This window comes from Mauremys mutica, chromosome 19, assembly GCF_020497125.1.
Source record: "Mauremys mutica isolate MM-2020 ecotype Southern chromosome 19, ASM2049712v1, whole genome shotgun sequence".
NCBI classification, from domain to species: Eukaryota; Metazoa; Chordata; order Testudines; family Geoemydidae; genus Mauremys; species Mauremys mutica.
In genome coordinates, this window is record NC_059090.1 from 14,035,128 (window position 1) to 14,059,758 (window position 24,631).

General features: G+C 42.8%; 1 protein-coding gene across 3 annotated transcripts in view; it reads right to left on the reverse strand.

The window, feature by feature from the left end:
* LOC123353218 (S-adenosyl-L-methionine-dependent tRNA 4-demethylwyosine synthase TYW1-like) overlaps positions 1-24,631 on the reverse strand; it is a 125,040-nt gene that overhangs the window by 48,954 nt on the left and 51,455 nt on the right. For all 3 annotated transcript variants that reach the window (XM_044994183.1, XM_044994182.1, XM_044994184.1), the window contains 3 exons: positions 20,918-21,027; positions 17,124-17,301; positions 13,117-13,252 (listed from right to left, as the gene is read on the reverse strand). In XM_044994183.1, the coding sequence (XP_044850118.1) occupies positions 13,117-13,252; positions 17,124-17,301; positions 20,918-21,027 (424 nt within the window). The remainder of the gene's footprint in view (positions 1-13,116; positions 13,253-17,123; positions 17,302-20,917; positions 21,028-24,631) is intronic.

A 24,631-nucleotide genomic window follows, 5' to 3' on the forward strand; every position in this document is an offset into this window, starting at 1 on the left:
ACGTGACTTTACAACAAATTAAAATACTTAGAACAAGATCATGAGGCACTGCTCATTAATGCGACAGCAGGGGAGAAAATGCAAGTGGTGGGAGCAAATCCAAAACAATGACTAACATTAGGACCTAATTACCAAATTCATATTCCTGTAAAACAAATTGGGAGCAGTTTTCCCGCCAAGCCTGTTCGTATGCAAAATACAGAACCTAATAGGCCCTCTAAGCTGTTCTGCGCCACTGCTGGTACATGTTACCCAGTCTGTCAAGTCTCCCACATTTCACAGTTGCAACGTATCTGCGTCCCCTGGTATTTCTTCTTCTTATTATTATTTTATATTTTATTGAGGGTCCCCCCCCCCATAAGGGGAAAACAGGGAAAAAAAGAACTAAAAAGTAAAGAGAAGGAAGGAAGGGGAGCAGGGAGAGGAAAGCAAAATTACATCTGTTTCCATCCGCTAAGAATTAATCAAAGACTTCTAAAAAAAGTTAGAGTAAATCTTTTCAAATTTGCCTGTGGTGCCTCTTGTCCAAAACACTGCCCACTATCTGCTGCCACCACCACCATTCTACCTATGCTCCTGTCGGAGGGAACAGTTTGAGTCCTTTACAGTAACATTTTCTAACCCGGACTCAGCACGACAGAGGCACCTAGATAGTTGTGTGCCTTCTCAGGTGTCATTTTGTATTGCTCAGAATCTCAAACCTGCTCAAGGCTTAGGTAAGAGATCACTCTGACTGGTTGTAGCCTAAACAAATCATGCATGTTTCTTAGGTGTCCAATAGGTCAGCTCAATAAGCATTACACATTATTAAAACCTTTGACCAAGGTTTTGGGTTAGTGACTCGGGGTCCAAGATGAAACTCCTGCAAACAGAGCCTGATTCTGAGGGAAGGTGCTTAGCACCATCTGAAAACCAGGCCCCTTCCAGGCATCGCAAATTAAGCGCTCCAAAACTGAGGCAAGATTCACTACTGAGAATCTTACCCCCCACCTTGTTGTGGGCTGGGATTTCCAGAGGAGCTGAATGAGTTAGGCTGAAAGTCAATGGGAGCGAGTGCCTACTGCCTTAGGATCCTTTGAAAAAAATCACAGCCCACAAAGACAAGAGCAGGTTAGTGCAACAAAGTCAAGGCACATACAGGAACAGAAAGACAAAGGTAAGTTTGTTACAAGGCTGGAAACTGCCTCTTTAGATTCCGGGCTTCACCTTATAAGAAAATGTGATGTCTCCATATCATATTTCAACTGCCATTCTTTTTGCTATTTGAAATTCTGGCTAAATGGGTTTTATTGCAAACTACACATTCAGGAATTGTGGTTTCTCTGAGTGCTAAAATTAAAACAAAGTTCAGTCTCTTTTAAAAGATAAACCAGCATAGACTACTGGTGTTCGCATAAAAACATAGAAGTGTAGGGCTGAAGAGGTCGTTTGCTGAGGAAAGATTAAGTATAGCTAATGGATTTGCATAATGGCTTTATGCAGGATGTGTCTTTATTACAAGGGCACTTCCTAATTCAGATTTCATAGACTTTTTCTTTTTTTATGGACTAGTGAAGTTTAATTTAAAAAAAAAGAATGAGAAGAGATCATTTATATTGTGCCTATTATAAAAGCATCCAATCTGATAAACATGAAGATAGCAGAGTACTCTTCTGGGAGTAATGGGGGGAGAGAATCCATCCTGCTCACCACAGCCAGCACTCCTCTAGCCAAAGAGAAAGTTAAAAATGAACACAATAGATTTGTTTATTTACAGACATTTTTACTATGGACCATTTGCGTGGGGGTGACTTCATCTGGAGAGAAATGGGTAAATGTGTGCAACTTCACAGTATCCAAAGCACATGCTTTCAGCTTCAGATTCATCTGCACACTAAATGCAGAAAACAGCCCATTCAGCAATTTTGGAGACTTTCTGTTCTCTGCCATAGAAAGATAACTAGGGCACTCGGCTCAGAGTCAGGAGATGTGAGTTCTATTCCTTGGGCAAGTCACTTTGCCACCCCATCCCTCCATTTTCCTTCCCTCTCTTCATCTATTTAACCTATACACTCCATGGGGCTGAGACAGTCTCCCAGCACACCAGGGCCCTGATCTCAGTTGAGGCCTCCAGGTGGTGCTGTAATACGAAGAATATGAAGTTATTTCTCCCCATGAATCCCCAACTAAGTTTCTAATTTTCCTTGCCAGATCCCATTTGGCTGGCAGATTTGCAGCCTTTGTGGAATATACTTCGGGGAGAAAAACGCTGGCTGTGAAGAAACTCCACTCCTATCCTCAGGGGGTGACTTTAGGAGCTCAACAGAGGACATAGGGCAGCTCAGAAGTTAGAAAAGCTATGACAGTGCTGTGACCCTAACATCCCAATGCAAGAGGGCAAGGTGCACATTGGAATCTGGTAGTGATTTTCACCTGGCCTGCCCTGACCAGTCCACTGATGTCATAACCTGTATCTAAAAGGTGTCAGGTAAAACATCAATAGAAAGCTAACCACATACTGCTCATTCATATTATTGTGATATAAATTTACAGACGACAAATTCAAAATTGACAAACACGTTGGAAATTACGTTATCAAAGTGTGTCTGCCAACCAGGACAAAAGTTATCTCATCCTGGATGGTATCGCCAAGGTACATTAAAAACAGACATTCTCAACCTTTTTCTTTCTGAAGCCCCCACTCCGCCCCAACATGCAATAAAAACTCCACACCCCACCTGTGCCACAACAACTGCTTTTCTGCATATGAAAGTCAGGCTGGAATTAGAGGGTAGCAACCAGGGCAATTCGCCAGGGCCCCATGCCACGGGGTCCCCGCAAAGCTAAGTGGCTCAGGCTTCGGCTTCAGCCCCAAGGTGGTGGGGTTTGGGGCCCTGGGCTACAGCCCCACATAGCGGGGGCTTGGCTTTCTGCCCTAGGCCCCAGTGAGTCTAACATCAGTCCCGCTTGGCAGGCCCCTGAAAACGGCACGTGGCCCCCCAGAGGGCCCCTGGTTGAGAACTGCTGCATTAAGAGACAAGGGGAATGCAAATTACACAGCAGGTACACAGGACCATCCAGGCAGCAGGGGGAGGAGATTGCAGAAAACAGATCAATTTGTATTTTAGCAAACACCAGTGGGGGAAGAAGCAGCATGAAACTTCCTTCACCAGGAGACTCCACATCGCCAGTTTGAATGAACTTTATTTTGGGGGGTAACCTTCAGATGAAACCATTTCAAAGCTTCATTGGACTATAAAAGGAGAGGCAAAGAACCCCAGGTTATCTTTCACCTCAGACAACAAAGGAACTGAGCCCTTTGGACTTTGTGGGAGATCCTGACCAGAGGGCTTGGTCAGCATCTTGCTGGTAGGACTATCGGTAAGGAAACTGCCTTGAACAAAGCCTGTAGCTTGTTGTGTTCAAGCCTCTAGAAAGTCCTTTTCACTTTCACTTTTACTTGCTTGTACCCATTCCCAACTCTATCCTTTGTATTTGAACTCACTTGAAATCCTATCTCCTTTTGTTAATAAACTTGTTTTACTTTTAATCTAAACCAACCCAGTGCTGTGTTTGATTTAAAGTGAATGTTCACTCCAGTTAAAGTGGCAAGCCGCTGAGTATTGTGCCTTTAATGAAACAATGAACCTTAATCTCTCTCTGAATGGAGAGGGCTGGATATTGCAGAGCACATGATTTGGGGAAAAATTCAGGCCTGGGAGTGTGTTGCGATCATCTTGCCAGATGTCACCAGAGCATGGCTGAAGTATCACAAACAAGCTGCTGGAACCAGAATTGCCAAGTCTGAGCTTCTTCACTCATGGACACTCAGTGCAGGATTGGGAGCATCCAGACAAAAGAACCACAGTAGAAGAGCATTTTGAGGCACTCAGGATTACAGGGCAGGCAGAATGTGACAAATACAAATTAGTAATAAATATTATTATTAGGAAGAGGTGATGAGGAGTAACTCTGCAAAGTTACCAGTTGGTAGCTCAATGAGTAGAAGGGACTTTAAAAAACAGGATTGGTATGCATCATCCCTAGGATTTCCTGAAATTAAACAATGCATAATAAAAAAATTCTTACAGGTTGTTGTTTTTTCAGATTTTGAAACAAAATACTTAGCATTAGAGAGTGGTATGCATTTCCTAAAGCTTTGTACTAATATTAAGGAAATGGCTTTTAAAACCCTGACACGTTTTTTCATTGCACAGAATGAAAAATTAAACTGCAGAACCCATAGCTTGAAAAATTAGTGGGATTCAAAAGAAGGATTTGACGTTTATATGAATAAAGAAAACATCCAGAGATTTATTACACATGATTTTAGAAATGTGTTTTTTTACAGAGTTATAAACCCTCATGCTTCAGGCCCTACGCTGATAACAGCTCACAGTGGTTAGGGAGAAATTTTTGCTATGGTCAGGTACTGCCATGATGTATCCTCTGAAGCATCAAATACAGAAAAAGGACCACTGATCTGACCCATTCTGATAATTACTATCTTCCCATTATAATGTTCAATTAACTGTACTATAGTAGAGGGCTTTACAAAAATCATGACCACCACAGAAATCTCTCTTCAGCAAGTTTTCAGTCTCACAAGGCAGTTTATCTTTCATTCCATGTACCACAACCACCAGTTTACTTTGATGTGCATCTAATGCCATACATATCTGATGATTATCGTATGAAATTTAGTAAATTCCCATAGTTTCTTGTACTTAAACAGAAGTGCAAGATTATGCAGTCAATCAGGTGAGAAAACAGCGATGGAAAGATTGATCAAAATACATCCGTCCTTTCAGATTTACTGTACTTTACATGGCCCTTGCATCAAAAAATCAATGGTATTAATGCTAATCATAAAATTGACTGCTACACTATTCCCTTTCTATATTGCTGATCATTAATCGGAGCAGCTGAACCAACCCATTAAATTGAAACATAGTGACAAGCCTTAATGTAAAAACAAAAAAAATCACCTTTAACTGGCAATTAGTTTACAGCCTTTGGTCAACCTCTAATTAAGATATTCCAGTTCCAAGACGACTCCTTAAGGACTGCTTAAGGTAGTTAAGCTTTCATGAGGAGGAATCCCCAACTTCAATTTTTTGGAAAACAATTCTTCAGTGTAGCAGCTTCAGAAAGGGCTCTGAAGATCGCTGCAGGGCGAGCCCTCCAGTCCTTAAAGTGGCAAACTGAATGGGAGTTTTGTCCAAGGAAGAAATGCAGGCTTTGGCCCTAAAGCTCAGATCCTGCAACATCAACGAGACTACAAATGGCCTGCCCTGATTGCCCTCAGAAGCTGCTAGTTACTAAAGCTGATGGGTGTGGCTGGAGAAGTCAAAGGTTACCCTTCCTATAGCCATGCAGGGATCTGAATGCTGTCCAGTACGCAACTGCCTGACAAAGCTACGAGCAGCTCTGGTCTCATGTCCTGCTAGGTGGATGTACAGTTATAATAAAGTATCAGAGGGGTAGCCATGTTAGTCTGGTTCTGTAGAAGCAGCAAAGAATCCTGTGGCACCTTATAGACTAACAGACGTTTTGCAGCATGAGCTTTCGTGGGTGAATACCCACTTCTTCTGCTTGCATCCAAAGAAGTGGGTATTCACCCACGAAAGCTCATGCTGCAAAACGTCTGTTAGTCTATAAGGTGCCACAGGATTCTTTGCAGTTATAATAAAGGAACTGTTTAAGGCACATACTCCTTGCACTCATGCAAAGACCCCACACATGGCACTCTCTTTGCAGGGTTAAGGCCATAGTTGCTATAGGCTGCAAGAAAAAGAACCCAGCTCAAGCAAATTGGCACTCAGCTCACTCACAATATGGCAACCCCAACAAAAGTGAAAGTTTAGGGCCAGATTCTGCTCTCATTTGCACTGGTATAATCTAGAATAATGCCACCAACCTGAATCTGAACAACAAAACCTGGCCCTTTGTCTTTGGAATGCAGTGTGCTGTGGTAAATCCTTTCTAGACACGTAGAAGCAATTAGCCAAAATCTGTCCTTGGTAGCTCGGGCATAATTAAGAGCACAATTTAGCTTTATATGGAAGTCACAAATACAACTCAAACAGCCTACCACATGGATCAAAGACTGCAATTTCACCCTTGCTGTGGATTTCTCTTATTCTAGTAAGAGCCATCTTACTATTCCATTTTTCTTGGGTGTGGAAGGATGCATGTTTCTTTCTTTCTTTCTGTTTTCAATATGCATTAGCACACCAGTATCTATGTTCTTCACAGTACTGAATTTCTCGGTTTTCTTTTGTGGTGCTTTTGCATTAGTTTTATATTGAAATGAAAATGTAAATCGCCCTTGGAAATGCTTTGTCAACTTCTCTTCTTTCATGAAATGTCAAATAAAAAAAATTCAATGGACGAAATAAATACTTCCTTATAAATCACCAAAGTTAGAGCTTCTTGGTATTTGTTTAAAGACAAGAGAAATGTCTAACAGTTAAAAGAGGTTACATCATTTAACAGACGGGAACATTATGCAACACCTTGAAAACGTGTACAGATCCAGTGCAAGTCTACACAGCATTTGGTCCAGCACTATTCTAAATAAAATGAGATTTAATTCTCCTTTACTTAGCTGCCACAACCAATGATTAATCCCCATCTTTCCCCTGCAAGAGTTCCAACGAATACATATATACATAGAACCTTTTCAGCTAAACATTTCCAAGTGCTTTTCAAAAGTCAGTATCAGCAGCCCCGTTTTACAGATAAAGAATAAAGAAGTTAAGGGACTTGCCCAAGGTCACCCAACATGTCAGGGTCAGAACAGAACTCTGGCTTCCCAAGTCAACCCAGTGGGACACAGTGACTCTTCTGGAAGGACGGAGAATGCTTTCTTTTGGGTATTTGCCATATCATCAACACTCAAGAGCAGCATGGTCTAGTGGATTGGGACTAAACGGAGCTGGATTCTATTACGAGCTCTGGCACTGGATTGCTGGGTGACCTTGGGCAAGTCACTTCACCTCAGATGGCTCATCTATAAAATAGGGAAGATGATGCTTATCTCCTCTGTAAAGTGCTTTGAGATCTACAGCTGAAAAGTGCTATATAAGTGATAGGAATTAACTCCTGCCGAGGAAAAAATTGAAGTCTGACACCAGGTAAGCAAAACCGGAACTGATCCTTAACCAGTCTTTTAAAATGTAATTATTTATTATTTTAGGTCTCCAGGTATCCCAGTAGAGACCAGTGATGTGGAATATTAAACAGGTTTGATTTTGCAATGTATTATTTACAAACTTCTTCATTCCCTTTTTCCTTTCTACAAGGAGACATTAGAAGGGTTAGAAAAGGCTAAGTAAGGGTACATCCATACTACCCGCCCGGGTCGGCGGGTAGCGATCGACTTCTCGGAGTTCGATATATCGCGTCTCATCTAGACGCGATATATCGAACTCCGAACGCGCTCCCGTCGACTCCAGAACTCCACCACTGCAAACGGCGGTGGCGGAGTCGACGGCGGAGCCGCGGACTTCGATCCCACGCCGTCAGGACGGGTAAGTAGTTCGAACTAAGGTAGTTCGAGTTCAGCTACGCTATTCACGTAGCTGAACTTGCGTACCTTAGTTCGAACCCCCTCCCAGTGTAGACCAGGCCTAAGTGTTTATTCTTTCCAAAGTCTAGATATTTTTGTTACAGTTCACTCATACTCCTCAGTAGGCCATGCTGAAAGAGGGCAAAGTATTTCAGGGAGTAACATAAAACATTGAACCTTTATAAAACTTTCATCATGTTCCAATTCACAATGATTACACCAATAAATCTTGTCAACAAAATCATTAAAGCTAACAAACAGCTGGCGGAGAAGAGATGGTTTACTGTGCATGAGAGGCAGATTTTTCTAAATTTAGAGTGACACAAAATTGATTACTGATTTCAACATCTGTTGCAAATTTTACATTTTACAGTCTCCTTAAAAAAAATATATCTTGATTCAGAAACAAAGACCAGTCTCTCCAAACTGACTAACAGAGGTTTCTCCCCTCAACCACACAAAATAATCTCCACACAAACCAAAATCTGTTGCAAGCATAAAAGCTATAATTATTGGCATATACTGTATAATGTAATAGAGCATTAGCACCAAACACAACTAAGATTCAACTCCCAGAGTATATGAATTTACAGACATCATGTGTAAACCCACAGAACCAAAGAGTAAGTTGCAGTAAGAATCACATTAAAAAGAAGAGTTAAGTAAACAGGACCAGACACGAGCTTGCATAATTTTGAAATCTAGATGCAGGCATCTCCATATACACTCAGAAGTGGTGTCATAAATAGAGTCAGAAAGTGGTAAACTGATGTATAATTGCCGCTTCACATTTTGAGGCCCTGATCCTGCAAATGGGTTTGCAAACACCATCCCTTAAAGTGATTCCATGCATGAAGTACAGATCTACGTGTGTGTGTGTATCGCTTGGCAGGATCGGGGAGTATGGCACTGTAGTTAAGGGTCTGGCTGTTCAATATGTGAAGTCCCCAGTTAAGCAGAGTTAAGAACCTTCTTTCACACGGAAGATGAGGAACTTCTGCAGCACTGCATCTGCAAAGAGTCATTATCCTTTTCCCAATGAAATTTCAATTAACTTGAAGAAAGGAAAACTTAGGATCCAAATCCCACAAAATGATACAATTCAGAATGAACTTTGGAAAGGCTCACTAGGGAGGTCCTTAGCGTGTGCGACCCTTTTTTAAGGGCAGGTTAATGTCCTGCTTTGTCATCAATTCTTGCAGGGCCATAATGCTATATTAACCCAGGGTTTGGGCTCCCCCGCCCCAACGTTCTAATCTGTTTAAGAGAACATTGGCATCTGCACTCTGAAAGTTAAAACAGTGCAATAATGCCTACTTGGTGTCTGGCAGCACAGCAAGTACTTTGAGGTACAGTGTACTGAGCAGACTGGAAAGGATTTATGATGATTAAGTCAAGGAGATGGAGAAGTAAGAGGTACCTAGGGGGAACCTAAAGATGACAAAGAGGTGGCACCATGCGGAGGCGGAAAAGAACTCTGCAGAATGCATCAAGCTAACAAAATTGACTTTTTCCTATACTCTGGTATTCATCAGCTCCATGAATTTCCTTTATGAGTGAGCAAACAGTTCCCTGCTTAAAATTAGTTGAACTAATTTCTCAAATAACAATATGTATGTGTGCACAGGTACCATAGGGTAATGATGGATCCCAAACACAGATCTTAACACTCTGCTGGCACCTACTTCAACTTTTTTCCCTGAGATAATTGTCTAGCTTCTGTTGTACAAATATGTAAGTCGCTTACCATACAATAATTTATCTGATTTTAAAGGGAGTACATTTTATTATGCCATTTTTCAGCCCCAAAGCAGCTGACCAACTATTAGCCAAATTATGCTTGGGGTCCCCACACAAGGTCGCTCCACCCCTTGTACTAACCGCCACACCCTCTCTTTATGAAACGTGTCACCAGATTTGTACTGTCCATGCAGCACAGACAGGTCCTTAATTTTCAACAGTTGTCATTGTAAAGAACCTCACCTCAGTAGAATTCATGGAAATCAGGTCTATAGAATCATAGATTTTTAAAGGCCAAAAGGGGCCATTACATTATCTAGTCTGACTGTGTAACACCGGCCAATGGAATATCACCCATCTACTCCAGTACTGAGCCCAAAACCCTGGGTTTGGCTAAAGCATCTCTTCCAGAAAGGTATTCAGACTTGAGCTAAAGATTTCAAGAGACGGAAGATCCAACACTTCTCTCAGTAGTTCACGACCTTCACTGTTAAAAGCATCAGCTTTATTTCTAATTTTAATCTGTCTGGCTTTGCCTTCCAGTCACCGGTTCTTATTATTTCTTTCACCACTACACTGAAAAACCCTTTAGTACCAGTCATTTTCTCCCCAGGAAGGTACTTGTCAACTGTAAATTAAGTCAGCCCTTCATCTTTTTGATCAGCTAAAGTCATCTGCTTTGGAAGGATGAAGGGGTGAGTGAGCTCTGCTGGGTATTTCAGCCATGATGCTTGGAAGAAGCATATTTTAAATTAGATGTTAGTTTAATCACTCAGTTGACACCTGTCCCTTACTTTTCATTGATAAATAGTGCTTAAGACATGATCAGAATATACATTTCGATCTAAAACAAATAAAGCTTTCTGAGTACCCACCAGCTACCTAACACTAAATCACACAGATCTCTCGGAAATGTAAAATTCATCATAAAGAGCACTGCAATAAAGATTACTTTGAAAAGAGCAAGACTTACGCCTGAAAACAGCTTCTCTGCATCAGCTGGAAGATATACTGTTGCTCGCACTGGAAAGTGATATCCTGATAAGAGATGGTCAAAGATTTTCTGAGGAAACTTTATTCCGAAAACACCAGGTCACTGAACCACAAATTTCTCATGAAAGCAAGACTGGTTTAACGAACTAGGGGTGAAACCCCGCCTGCTAGGGTTCTGATGAAATCCTGCCATGCCACACAGTCTGCCCTGGAGCTAGAGACCCCAGGCCCCTAGGATTTGCAGCTCCAGGACAGTCCCACCATGCCAGGATTTCTAGGATCTCTGCTGTGGAGCCAGGACTCTCAGCACCACAGCAGGGAGCCTGCAAGAGCTGGGAGCCCGGACTGAGACACTGTTCCTGGCTCTGCAGCAGGGAGCCTGGAATCCCTGTGGTCTCTCAAGGTTTCCAGGCTCCCTGCTGCAGAGCTGGGATCCTGGAAGTCCTAGGACGATCTCCCTGGGTCTGCGACTCCAGAGAGCTTTCCCCAGAGCTGAAGACCCCAGGGCTCCCAGACTACCTGGCTCTTCAAGATGCCAGGCAGGGACTGACTCTCATACTTACAGTACCAACCACAGTAGAGCCCTGCTCTTGTCTGGGCCCTCTGTGTGCTACTGTGATACAAGCAACCAATCACAGGTAGGATGAGGGAGAGCAAGAATACAGGAATAACTCTTGCCAAACAAAGTTGTAGCAAGCACAGGAAGACATTTTATGTCAGTTTTTAGAAGCCTTTTATTTTCTGGCAGCACAGGGGATGAAAACCCACTATAAACTCTTAACAACAATGACCGTATATCAACTACAATATCATCCTGTCTGTGTCTTGCAGGAATTATGTAAGACACGACAGCTGAATGCATCGTGCAGAACTGAGGACTTGTGTTCTGTTTCCTGATACACAGCACTGCTTTCCTCAACACAATGCATCATCACTTCCTTATCCCAACATCCATATTGTAGTATGAACCGTATACCTTGAGATCATCAGAAGCAACATCAGCTTTCCACACACTTAATTCATCAGAGTCCTATGAAACAGTGCTTAATCTTCGACATGGTCACCAAAGCATGCACACCGAGGAGAAAACCTGGACTGTTCGCCTTCTTAATAAATCACTTCAGGTGTTTCTAGACACTCCCTATAACCACAGCCATGTGTAAAATTATAAAATCATCTGAACATATACAAGCTTCCTAGGGGATTTTGACATTTGCATATTTTTGCCCTGGTATTATGCGAATCATACCCCATTGCTGATCAAGGATATCATCAAACTTGGCTGCTATTAAGAGGGTGCTATGTTGTCAGTGTTATAAGAACACCCAAATCTGTCTTTGAAGGGAAAAAAAATGCAGCTATCAGCATGGCTTTTTTCCCCCTTCCTCTTCACCTTGACCAAAAGTAATTTTAGCTCTATGGATATAACTGCCAATATGTTCCTCTCAAAAAATGAAGGTGGAAAGATTCTGACAACACGCAGGAATTCAGCAGTGAATGTACCTTATGTAACCAAGGTCAAGAGAGAGATTCTACTAGCCAAAGTCAGATTTCCTAATACATCAAAATGTCCCCCTTTTTTGTTTGGTTGGTTTTGTTTCATTTTGGGTTACTGGAGTTTGGGCCTCCCCAAGCCAAATCCTGATCACACGGAAGTTAATGGAAATTTTGCCCCTGACTTTGCTGAAGCCAGGATTCTCCCCTGAGTTTAAAAAGATGATCCTGTACACGGACACTCAACACAAGTACCTTTACCCGTGTGAATAAAGTGAAGTGAAAGCAAGTGAAATGGGTGTATCCACGTAAAAAAACTAATTGCATGCATTTGCAGGACCAAGCCTTCGGGCAGTTCCATTGAAGTTAATGGGTCTATTCATGTAAGTAAATCTGGCAGAAACAGGCCTAATATTTGTAGTCTCGGAACACAGCAAGCTTATTATATACACTAAATAGCATCTCCCATCTGCTCAGTCTCACAGGCAGCATGTAAAGTTGTGCCAGAAATATGAATAAAACCTTTTTTTCAGAGTGCTGCAACACTAAAGACAAGAGAAAACATGTACACAAAACACCTATCTTGTTAATTCACACAGTGCCCAAGTCAGATCAGTAGCGCTCTCTCAGATAGATGGAAAACTATAAAGATTGTGGCCTAAACTCACAGCTGGTATAAGCAGGTCTCAAGCCTGGAGTGAATTTGGACCAGTGTTCAACTGCCTTATGCAGTACAGAAAGAAAGTTACAACCTGGAAATATCAGAAAGAGGCAACGTCCTTACATTACCCAAGTACATACAGCCGCTAATTTTGGCCCCAATCCTGCAAACAAACATTTACACGTACGCTTATTTTTACACATCAGTAAGTAGTCCCCATTGCAGCCAATGTGTAAGTGTTCACAAGACAGGGGCTTTACGGAGATCCTGGTGAAAGCTTTGGAAACAAATGTTAGCTATCACATGTTCTTTCATGCCCTCTTCTGGGCTTCCTACCTTCCTCCAACCGCCTCGTTTTGGCTGCGAGCTGTTTCGGCAGGGTCTACCTCCATTTTGGACAGCAAAATAAATATATGATTCTCTTCCTGACACACCTTCTACCTCTCTTCTCCTGAAATTTATTCCCATATAAAAAAATCCAAAGTCCTTTGTTAGCTTTCAGTTCGGATTGCTACACTGGTTAGCCTAACACCACAAACTGTACAGCTCACAGAAATAAAGCTCTTCATTTCAACCCCCATTTCCTTCAAGCCCCACAAACCCACACCCCCCCTTCCTGAGTGGAAAATGAACAGAAAGGGGGAAAAGTTAACAAAAACTATTCTTAACTTGCTACCTTTTCAGCCAAGGCCTTTAAACTGTCTAGAAACCTTTGCCAGAAATCCTTGAAGAGGGGACGGTCAATTTTCTTCAGGCTTTCTTTGGTGCTGGCATCCACGCTGACATACAGCTGCGTTACTGGCTCAAGGTTCCTTGGCAATAAAAAGGAGAGGAGAATCATTATTTTCAGACATTGCAGCTAACTGAATTTATGCTTTTTTACAGAATCATCCATAAGACATAACATTGCAGAGCAAATAACTATGCTGGATTCTGCTCTGTTCCCAAAAGCAAAAGCAGTAATGTAATATTTACAGCATACTCTCTCAAAGTTCAGCAGTGCATCTTTAGCAAATGGCTGGGGTTTCTAATAGCGACAGAAAATAATCTTTCACCACATAATGTGCCACAAAGCAAGGAACACCACATACTAACCACTTGCAGAAGGGTCAAAGCCAGTGATAGTTCAACGATCAAATCCTCACTGAACAGCATATTTCATCCAGGTAGAACACTAATTAAGAACCTTCCCAAGCGGCCTATGATCAAAGGAGCCTGTGGTCTCACCTGAAGCATTTAAAAGCTTCACTTCCTATTAGAGCATCTGCAGGCAAAGTGCCCTAAACTTCAACCTGTCCTATAGAAAGGCAGCCCTATTCAACAGAAATGCAGTGCTGCTCAATGGAGTTCACCCGGCAGGGTGGGACATCTCTGAGCTGGGCAGGTGGAACTTTAAGGCTCTAAAACTGTAAGCCAAACACAAATGGGCGTTTTGCAACAAAAGAAGTGTAAAAGTGGCTTTAGAAATGTGCTCCTGGTACTTTGTAGAGGACCTTATTTCATGGGACCCGCCCAAAATTTTGCACTGAATCCTTTCCAACTAGCACTACTGTAAGCATGCTTGGGGCCAGAGACCTACTACAATATGAGACATTGATTCCAAAGCATATCCTTAGTTATGATTGCCTCCCCACATTTTAATAGCCCAGGGTCCCAAGTTCCCACATTTTGAGGACTGTTCCTCTGGTGCAAAAAGTGTGGGATACAGCTCCCACAAGGACATCAATGCCTTTGTCAAGTTGACTAAAGAGGTCATTACAGCAATCCCAGCCTGCATCAGTCTAAGTGGAAAGGGCTGCAGCTTGGATTTCTGCAGGAAAGCATATTATGCTATAGCTCTTTTATAATTGAAGACATTACGCTGTTTACAAGTGTAATCTCCTGGTGAATGTGTGTTACAGGTCCCCTCTATGCTGATCCACAGAGGATGGGAGTTGTCACAGCCCCCAGTTAAAACACACATTCACCAGTGGGTTAACACAAGCGACTTCTAAAAGTTTAAACGTATTCCACGAGTCTGTGACCGATTTCATCCATTCTGGAACCCCAAGGCTAGCAAGTGTGATGCAGACACAGACAACTGGGGATGCAAAGAGCAGAATAAGTAACACTGTATTCTGCTATGCAAGGAATAATGAACAAAGAGTAACAAGCTGAGAGAATCAGACTTAGCAAGCTCCTTAAAAGAAAGAGAAATAGACAAACTAGGTTACTTTTTATACCCTTTGGTCTCTTCTGGAGGGCTGGCGACACTTGTCAAACACTGGGCAAAAACACTCTACCACAATGCCTTCTAGATGAAGTGACAGCTTCAAAATTTTATCGCACAGCTCTATGGGTCTTAACTCAATATCTTAGGAAATTAAGGAAGAGCCTTCCACAAATGCTGCCTGTGAAGGCTGCTAATGAGCAGGCTACAACTCAAGTCTGAGCTAGTGCTTTAAAAAAAGAATCCTTCATACAGCTGTCAATCACTCCTGCTTTAAAAAAACATGAAGGTGAAAACTAAAAGTGGCAAGAATTGCCTGGAATGAGACCAGAGCTGAGCTGTCAATGGTCAGAAAATCCAATTACCCAACATGAACTTGCAAAGTACCCAAGCATATTCCTCCTCTCCAGATTCAGACAAGAACAGATCATTAATGGGAAACAAATCTACCATTTTAGATTAAGAACCATTTTACTAGTGAGCATGCTCTGAACTGACAGTCCAAGCAGCAATCACCTAAATGGCCAAGTGTTCCAGGTAGCAAGGGATTGAAATATTCAATTACAAAGAGCGTGGCCAGTCTTTTGCATGTTACATTTTCCTAATAAAATAATATGTTATTATGGTAGCACTGAAGACAGAGCTAGTCACTTTCAGAATGGTAACTGGAAAAGTTCCTCTTCTCCAAGGAACCAAAGCGTGCCCCATCCCCAGCAGCTGCAGGCAGCCAGCAGAATTAGTAGTTATACCACAGAAGGATGGGGACACGATCACGAGCAGGGGTTTTACATACCCTCTTGCACTATGCTGTTCCACTTTGCAGTGACTGGCTGAGCCCCAGCACCCACAAGGGGGCATAGTTGGGTCTGAAAGTACAGTACATGAATACACTTGTCATTCTATCCCACAAGCTGTGAGAGCTGCTGCGATATTCCATGGGGCTCGGACATGGATTTGGCAGTGAACAAACAAGGGACACAACCTATTGTAACTCAAAAACAGTGGATATAATTATCAGCCAAACCTGCAAATGCTTTCATACACAGACAGCGTCAGAGCCCTAAGAGACTTGCAATACAGACAAAATATCATGTCAATAAACTGTAGAGTCTAAGCTCAGCAGCAGGAATAAGACCACTCTAATCTTAGCAAGGTTTGTGTGTTCTTAAAGCAAGTCTTATTAACTGCTGTACCAGATACCAGGCTAGGATTTTGCTAGTTGGGCTCAATGGACATGCTGATGAAAGAGCCAAATTAGAATTTTATCACTTGGGGGGGGGGGGGGAAATGACATCAGTTTCCAAGAAATATATTCTCAAAAATAGTGTTGGCCCTCTTTTTAAATTCTGTGTTCAGTTTCTAGAAAGAGCAGTTTCTGTCTATCAGGCACATAATACATGGTTTGAAAAGTAACTTGATTACACAATCACCCAATCATTTGGAATGGTTTTGGAGTACCTAATTACTCACTCCAAAAAATGTGCAGTTCCCCCCACCCTCCACATTCAGACCAAAAAAGGGAGCCATAGAGGAAGCCAAAATATCAGAGATTGCTGATGTGTAAGTTATTCTTTTGCAACAAATGGAATGTCCTATTTACCTGGAATTAGAGATTGTGGAAAACATAACACACCAAAGCCATCTCTGCTTTACCTCCACTGACGCTGCTAGAAGAATTTGGGCCTATGCTGTTAACTAATGCCTTTCGGAGTACTTCTCCCCCCTCCCGCAGTTTGTGGGAGCTGAAGACAAGGTCTGAGCATTAGCAGCGAGTTTTTCAGTGCTGTACGGATTTTTGGTTAAACGGGTCAAGCACTCTCAAAAGAGACAAATAATACACCCAGGACCTTTAATCGAAGTATCTGAAAATGCTTTACAAATATTAAATTTCACAACTCCCTCTGCAAGGTTAGATAAAAATGACTAATTACCTTTTGCAGGTGGGAATATTGAGAAAAGAAGTGAGTGACTTGCCCAAGGTCACAAGGAAGCGAGTGAATGAACTGGGAATAGAACTCATGAGCTTTAATGTGTGCTCAGTCTATTAGAAACACTCCCTTCCTTTACTCAACTGCAACACCAAAGCAAAATACAATTTGCATTTCATTTGTTTTATCCTTATAGACTTTAGGTATCTCCAGAACCTTCTGGAATGGACGTTTGGTTATACTGCCTGTATTTCACTTCAAAGTAATTGCACTGAATTTAAGAGGCACAGGGGAAAAAAAATAAAGTAAATGTACATTGGTGTGGAGAAGAGAAGGAAGAGGGAGGGAAACGAGCCCGGAGAGACTAAAACTATGATCCAGGCAGATTCTGAGCAATAATTTTAATGGCTATTTCTAATGCAGACTGTGGCAATGTATGTTTTCACTGTGATAAAGTATAAGCACACCATACATCACCAGCTCTTTAGAATGAGACAAAATCCATTTAAAAAAAAACAAAACAAAACCACTTTGTAGGATTCTCACCTAATCTCCACAGGGAACTGTGCATTTGTAACCAGGAAGCTGGAGATGTTGTGCCGGTGCAGCAGTTTTAAGAATGTGTTGATTTCTGGGTACATAATTGGCTCTCCCACCAGAGACAGTGCACAGTGTTTCACCACCATCCCTTCTTCAAAGCGATCACCTCTCACTCCTGGCACACCTGGAAAAAAGGGAACGGGGGAAGGAAAGAGTGCTGTGGGAAAAGAATTTACAAAATAATTCATGCAAAACCTACATGCACGGCACATCTTGAATATTCATTGGAAACTGGGAAGATGTAAAGTGCAGATGAAAACTGGCTGATCATCACAGGGAAAGAGAAGATTGGTTAATCTGGGTGGGGGGGGAGGAGAGCAACATTTTACCCTCCAATAGCTGAACACCAATTTGTAAGCAACCCTTCTGAATCATCTACTTGAGCCAATCCACCTGTGCTGCTACTCATTTTAAGATTTTCATTGTGTCAAGATCAAGAAAACGGGACTGGTGACTGAAGCTACTGAGCCAGATCCACAGTTAGTGTAAATTAACATGGCATCATTGAAGTCAATGCCCCAACACTGCTTTGCACCAACGGAGGACTCAGCTCACTGTGTGTACAATGAACCTATATAAACAACAAAAGCAATATTTTAGTACACAGTATAGAATAGTCTCTCGCCCACATATAAGTCCTCAAAATACATGTGAAGGAATAGGAACGAGGGAACAAAACCAAGAACCATAAGCCGTTCTTTAAGAAGAAATGAAAAAGTTATGTTCCTCCTCCCTTGGAGCTGAAAGTAGTTTGTGCATTTCACATGAAAACAAAGGCCCATATTTCATTTAACACCGCAACAATATTCCATTGCAAATCAGTATCAGTCACCAATACAATCTGGTTTAAGACATTTCCTAAGAGACAAAAGACCTGTTAACACACAAACACTGCTTCATCCCTGAGTTGCAAGGACCACTTCCAAGTGAGAAGGTAGAAACAAGAAGGTTACCAACTGTAGCGATCCCATGGAACAGTCAGTCATCAGATGTAAGTGCTTTTAGCTAATAACATGAGCCAGATTCATACTAGCGATCTGGGAATGAAGAGCGCCCTATCCCATCCATTACCAGGTCCCTGAGCTTCTGCGTCTGCACGTGAATTCATTTCACTAGGAATAAGAGGCAAGCCAATTCAAATTTCTATTCTGAAGATGTCACTTTATATTGCCCCGTGGTGCCTTGATGCATTTGAATAATATACTAAGCATTTTAAAAGATTTATGGCTTCGTAGTCCTCAACTCACCTCATGTTGCCTAGACACTGCAGCTCAAATGGTACAGAAAATTACCCACTAGACTGCAACATCAAGATAAAAAAAGATGTTCTGAGGATACAGCCTCAACCTTAAATAGAGGAGTTGGTCTGTGAACAGAACCAGGAAGTATAGTGCGTTTAAAATTAGTTCAATTTAGTCCTGAGCCCGTGACCACTTTAGTGTCTACTAGCTTGGGACCCTGCAGGACTAGAAATGGAAATTGTACCCCTCTGGAAAGGAAAATCGCAGCTTTACAATGGGACAAACAGCACTTTCTTCTAGTTCTGGAAGGGGCAGAGATATCAGACGTTAAAGTCATGACATTTCCATGTCTCAAAGTTATTCTGGGAGGCATTTAGGTTAATTTCTCTTCCCCTATGAACCCTACGCTATTGGATAATGGTGACCAAGGCACCAGGCTTACAGGCAGAGGGAAATAAGAAATAATCCCAATAGTACATTTTTAAATTCTCTAAAATTTTCCTACAACAGTTATTGTCCAACATGGCATGCACTACATACACAATGGTGGGGTACTGAGGTTTTAGAAGCAATCATTTTGACCAGCATAAATGATATGCCAGCTCAGGGTTATTCCCAATGAATACATGGACATGTTAAGAAGCACATGAACTCCCACACACTTAATAACTAAACATAATGACCGCATTTGACTTCCCATTTCCTGTGGATGAGCTCACTTTCAGATCTAAGGTGCTCAATCTTCCACCACCTCAGCTCTTTGTGACTTTAATTTCACATATGCCTAAGCACTGCAGCTCAAGGGGTAACAGACATTATGGCTCAAGCTTCACTGTTCATATGGGACTGGCATTATAGTACTGTATTAAGGATCTTGTTTAAACATATCAGAAACACGCAGATAAGTGACCTTCCCTCCCCACCTCTTACAGCACCTAGATTTTCAGGGCACACTTCGTTATAAATCCAGGACTGCAATACCAAAGGTACCTGCTTTTCTGGGGTTATTTATTTATTATGCCTATGCAGCATGTGCCCTTGCGAAGGGCAATGGGGTTTTACTAGTCACTACCTAGAAAAAGTATCCATCAAATAAATTATCCTGCCCCTGTCCCCTTCAGCAGCCAAATCAATCAATAAGATCGATCTCGAGAGAGAGAGAGAGAGAGAGAGAAAGAGAGAATCTCATTTACACAATGGAGAATTCTGTGGCTGGAAGCTGCGTCAGGGTGGGTGTGGAGCAAGGAGAAGCACTGCCAGGACCAATCCATTCTAGCAATAACACCACTCTGCACCCACAACCCCCTCACTTCATTCTAGCAACAAATACTAGCTCTTCTATCCCACTACGGCCCCACAGCCCAGGCCCCACAATCCCCAGCCCTCTCCATTAGAATCAGGCCATGAACATCTAGTGTATGAAGATCCTAAGAAACTGTCTCATCCAAAACATAACAGGATTTAAATCAGCACCCCAACTTAACAAAAAGGAAGGCAGGACCGACTTTGCTTAACTCAAGTTGGGTTTACATAAGATAGAACACCAATGAACTAGACAGAATCACTCCATACTGTTGAAAAAAGTTTCTGCCTGTCATGTTTCTCATCCATTGGGCACGCTCCATGCTCAGCCATGATAGACGGATGGGTTACCCAATGACATCCAAGACATAGACTTGTCTTGTACATTTTACGGATGCTTCATTTGACTCCTGACCCAGTCATAATCTAAACTATAAATAAGAAAGAGCTTAGTTCTAGAGTTTTCCTGTCAAATAGGCTGGCTTTTCTTGTGCGCAAGTGTTGACCACGGCAAGGTAACTAATTTTCTATATCTGAAAAAGGATGTGAGCTAATGAGTAGCTCATACAGGAAACAAAGCCAAGAAGATTTCAGGTTACACATTTATTTAGGTGGGCTGATTTCCTGCAGCTCCTATTGACTCCAGTTGGAGTTCTGGGTGCCGAGTACTTCTAGGGGAATCAGACCCTCTAGTGCATAAAGCAGGGACATAAACATGAGAGAAAATACAGCCAACACCCTGAGGACCTCATTCCAATGAGACTCTATGGCACTCCTTCTGCTCAGGTTAATGGGCAGCTTCCATTCTTATCTCTCCTTACTTTTTATACAGCAAGGTCAAGATTTGTAGTCACCCAATCTGTCCCCACCTATTGTGGGGCCTCTATCCACAAACCACGTATCTAACTCCTGCTATCATATATGAGAGAGAGCTCCCTTCAGCTCTTTCATGGCAGCAACTAGCAGCCCAGGGGCTGATACTGAGTTCTAATGATGTAAACAAGACAAATCATCTAGGAAAAAACAACAATAAATAATGTGCCATAAAAATTTCATAGTTACATACATTTGAGGGCCCTTACTAGTCTCATGTTTCTTTTCTAGTGTTTTAGACATTTTTTGATCCACACTTAATTAGTTAGTGTCTGTTCTGATTTCTGCTTAACAGCTTCATTAAAAGAAATAAATTTAAATTACCTTTAAATTGCTTGATCAAGCTCTGGTGGTTTTCAATAGCCTCCCGCAAGATCATTTCAGGTTGGTCCATTTTCCACCGCCACTCTGTGCCCACTGGATTTGTATGATGCCTGAAAAGAGAAATATTGGATTTTTTTATTGTGATTTGTAACACACAAGAATGAGCCCACCTGCCAATCTTTGCACCTCTGACATTATTTAAAAACCAATATAACAAAAGCCAGCTGCAAATCCCCAATACAACTCCAACCCTCACACAACCCAATAAATATATGGGACTTTTCTAACAAATCAGCCAGCTCCATCAGCCCTCAATTCATGGGCGATGGTGAACACGCTGTTGGGGGAGGCTAGCCCCTGGCTGCTCCCACTCTGCCTGAGGCCCCTCCTCTCCCCTTCTGCCCTTCCCCCCATCCCCGTTGGAGCCCGGACTGAACACACCCCCGCGAACGCTAGCGCCCCAGTGCTGGGCGGCGGGAGCATCCCCAAACCCAGCACACCAGGTGGGTGCAGCTGGAGCGCCCTCAGCCCCAGTCCGGCCCCAGCCCCGAGCCTTGTGCGCACCTGCACCAGTCTGCCTGACCCAGCCTCTCGTCCGCAGAAGAGCAGAAAGGTAACTGGAAGCAGGCAGGAGGCGGCTGGGAGCAGAGCGTGGATGGGGCCACACCAGGCTGTTTGGGGAGGCACAGCCTTCCCCTGCCTATGCTACCCCCTGCCCATGCCTCAGTTTCTCTTCTCCCCCGGCAGAAAGCTGGGCCTTGCCGCACACTTTGAAGGCCAAAAGCCTAACTATTCTGGAGCCAAGGGAACACTCTGCCTCCAACCATGCCTCTATTAAAATCAAGGGGATCCAGCTCTAGCATCGCCAATGAGTGCAGCTGTGGCAATATGACACACCCACAGAGGCAGGTCCCACGCCATTTAGCCATATATTGAAGGTACAGGTGTTATCCGCAACTGACAATGAAGTGATTTGTTTCTAACATGATAGCCTTACCCTTTCTGAGCGTTCCAGTGTAAAATGGACAAGAGCAGCCTTTGTTATTCCATATACAAAAAGAACTGTGTAACTTGCAATAGATCAGAGATGTATTTATGATGGATCCAGTTAATTTCCTAGATTTATTCAGATGGGGGCTTCGCTGGTTACTTACAAGATTTTTTTTTTTAAAGTATTGAATTATTGAAACCTAATATAAAGTACTAGTTCTCCGCGCTGAAGTAAGCGGCAAACAAAACAATCAGTCAATCATTTGAGACAGAGCTGGAGTAAGACCACAATGCAGCAGCTTGCTCAGAGTCAGGAAAGCCCACCCACCCAAAGGCACTTATATCAATGTCTCAGCAGCTGTACTCAACCAATTTGCCTGCACTAGTTCTTTTTCCACAGGCCAAGCACCTGCAATTATATTTCACCCTCTCCCTTAGTTTTCCAGATATACTATAAATCCATCGAAACTCAACTGTGCAAAATTCCAAAGGCATCCTAACTGCCAGACTAGAAGGTAGTACTTCAAGTATGGTTTCCCTTCACTACAAGTGATTCATGTTGTGCATACCAGTAACAACACAGAAAGGTGTCCTAGACAATGGGCTTGATTCTGTTCTCCCTTACAACAGTGGAGTAACTCCACTGAACTCAGTGGGGTTAACTTGGTATCAACAAAAAAAAAGAAAAAAGAGGAAAAAAAAAAAAAAAGAAGAATCAGGCCCTAAAATGGTCTTTAAAAAATAAAAACCACACACACACACACTTCTGTGCCTCTTCTGTTTTCAAAAACACACTATTATTTTTAGAAGATCGAAAATGAAAGTTTCTCCTCTAATTTTGTGCATTCCCCCATCCTCTGTTCATGTTTTGAACTGATCTGAAATTCACAAAGGCTGCCTGCGTATTCACAAGGCTGCTTGTTTGTTCTCTCATTTGAGCACTTGCACCATACATTTCAGTACAGCTCTCAGAACAAATTTAAAGTGCTGCAGAGGGAACAAAATACCCTACTGGATCTGACGCAATAGCACTGATGGATTAAAACAGTGAGCAAGGAATACAGGATCAGACCTTCTATCCATACAGCATTCACCGATCAGGTTACTGTGCAAAACTCTGCTCAAGAAAATGCTGATGAAAGGATCATTTCGGACAAGTAGTTTTTGACCTGCAGAACTTAGACTCTGATATTACTCTTCTATAGTCTTCAAGGCCACTTGCCTTCCTCAGTCTTCCAGATACATAGAGCTCACACATAACATCTAATATGTGGCTAAAAGAGAGACGGAAGAGATCGCAGGCCAGAATGAAGGGCCTGACTGAAAGCCCATTGAGTTAATCAAAAGACTTCCACCAACGTCAAAGGGATCTAAGTGAGAAAAACCCTTCAACCTCACACTTTGACAGAGCTAAACTAATTGATTCTCAACCTAGCACAAGGCCAAAGTGCCTGTTTGAACCAAATATCCTTCTCGTTCAGGTAAAGAACAAATTCATGCACTGATGCCTGAAGCATCTTTAACTTCTCACAAAGGAAAAATACATAAATAAAAGTGAATCACAACCAAAAGCAGCTTTATTCTTCTCGAGTTTCTCCAAAAAACAATATTTTATCCTGCCAACATGGAAAATGTTGTGAAGGTGAAATATAAAAAGGTATTTATACAACTCTTACATGTCTATCGCTGGTACCATGCATATTTAACAGGGGGACTTGGCAGGAAGTGGATAGATCCTTGAGGGACTCCGGACATCCATTAATTATAAGCGTCTCACAGGCCTTGAATTTTTTAAACACACTATTTAATAAACACACTGGGTCATGTCTACAAGTGGCTTATTTGGCGTACAGAGTTTTAATAGGGACACAAAACATATTTCATGGCTTTGGAGACTGCATTTCCTAGGTATCGCCAGAGTCAATAATTCACTCTCACGTTTTCATTCACCAGCAGGCTCTAAGGTGTCCTAGAACATGTGCCCAACCAGTTACTCTGGTCTTAAGAACAGTCCAAGATCAAATGTAAGCAAGTAATCATAGGGGACTGCAGCGGGGCAGTTACCCCACTCCTAGGGAAAAGGGGAGGCGGCCACAGCTGTGACCACACCCAATCAGGCCACAGCTGGCCCTGATATAAGGGCAAAGGGAGGAGCTGGGTCAGTCTCACTCCAGCCTGGGAGTGGGAAGGGCCTGGCTGCCTCGGAGCTCAGGGTACTGGAAGCAGAGCAGTCCTGAGGAAGGGCAAGAGGAGCTGGGGAGCTCCAGCCTGGCAACTCCCCAGGCTGAGGCCTCATTTAAGGCCTAAGCAGGTACTGGGGCTGCAGAGGTGCAGCCTGGGGATAGGCAAAGGCAGCTGGTCCTACCCCCTTGCCAGTGATGAGCGGCCATTACAGACTGCAGTCTGCCCCAGAGAAAGGGGGCTAGATGATGACTGGCAATGGCCACTGAGGCAAGGTGGGTGTAGAGGGTTGGGGGTTCCCCTGGGAGGGGAGACCCAGAGTGTGGACGGTACTGCTGGGGGCAGAACCCCGAGGTAAAGGGCACCAGGGTCCGGGAGGGACATGAGGGCCTAAGGCAGGCGAGACACCAGCCAGCAGAGGGCGCTCAGAAAGCTGGAATTGAGCTAATTCCCGAGGCAACCAGCAGGAGGCGCCGCAGCAGTGAGTCAGTGATCTGCTACAGGGACTTTCTTCCTCTTCCAGCACTAACACACCATACTCAA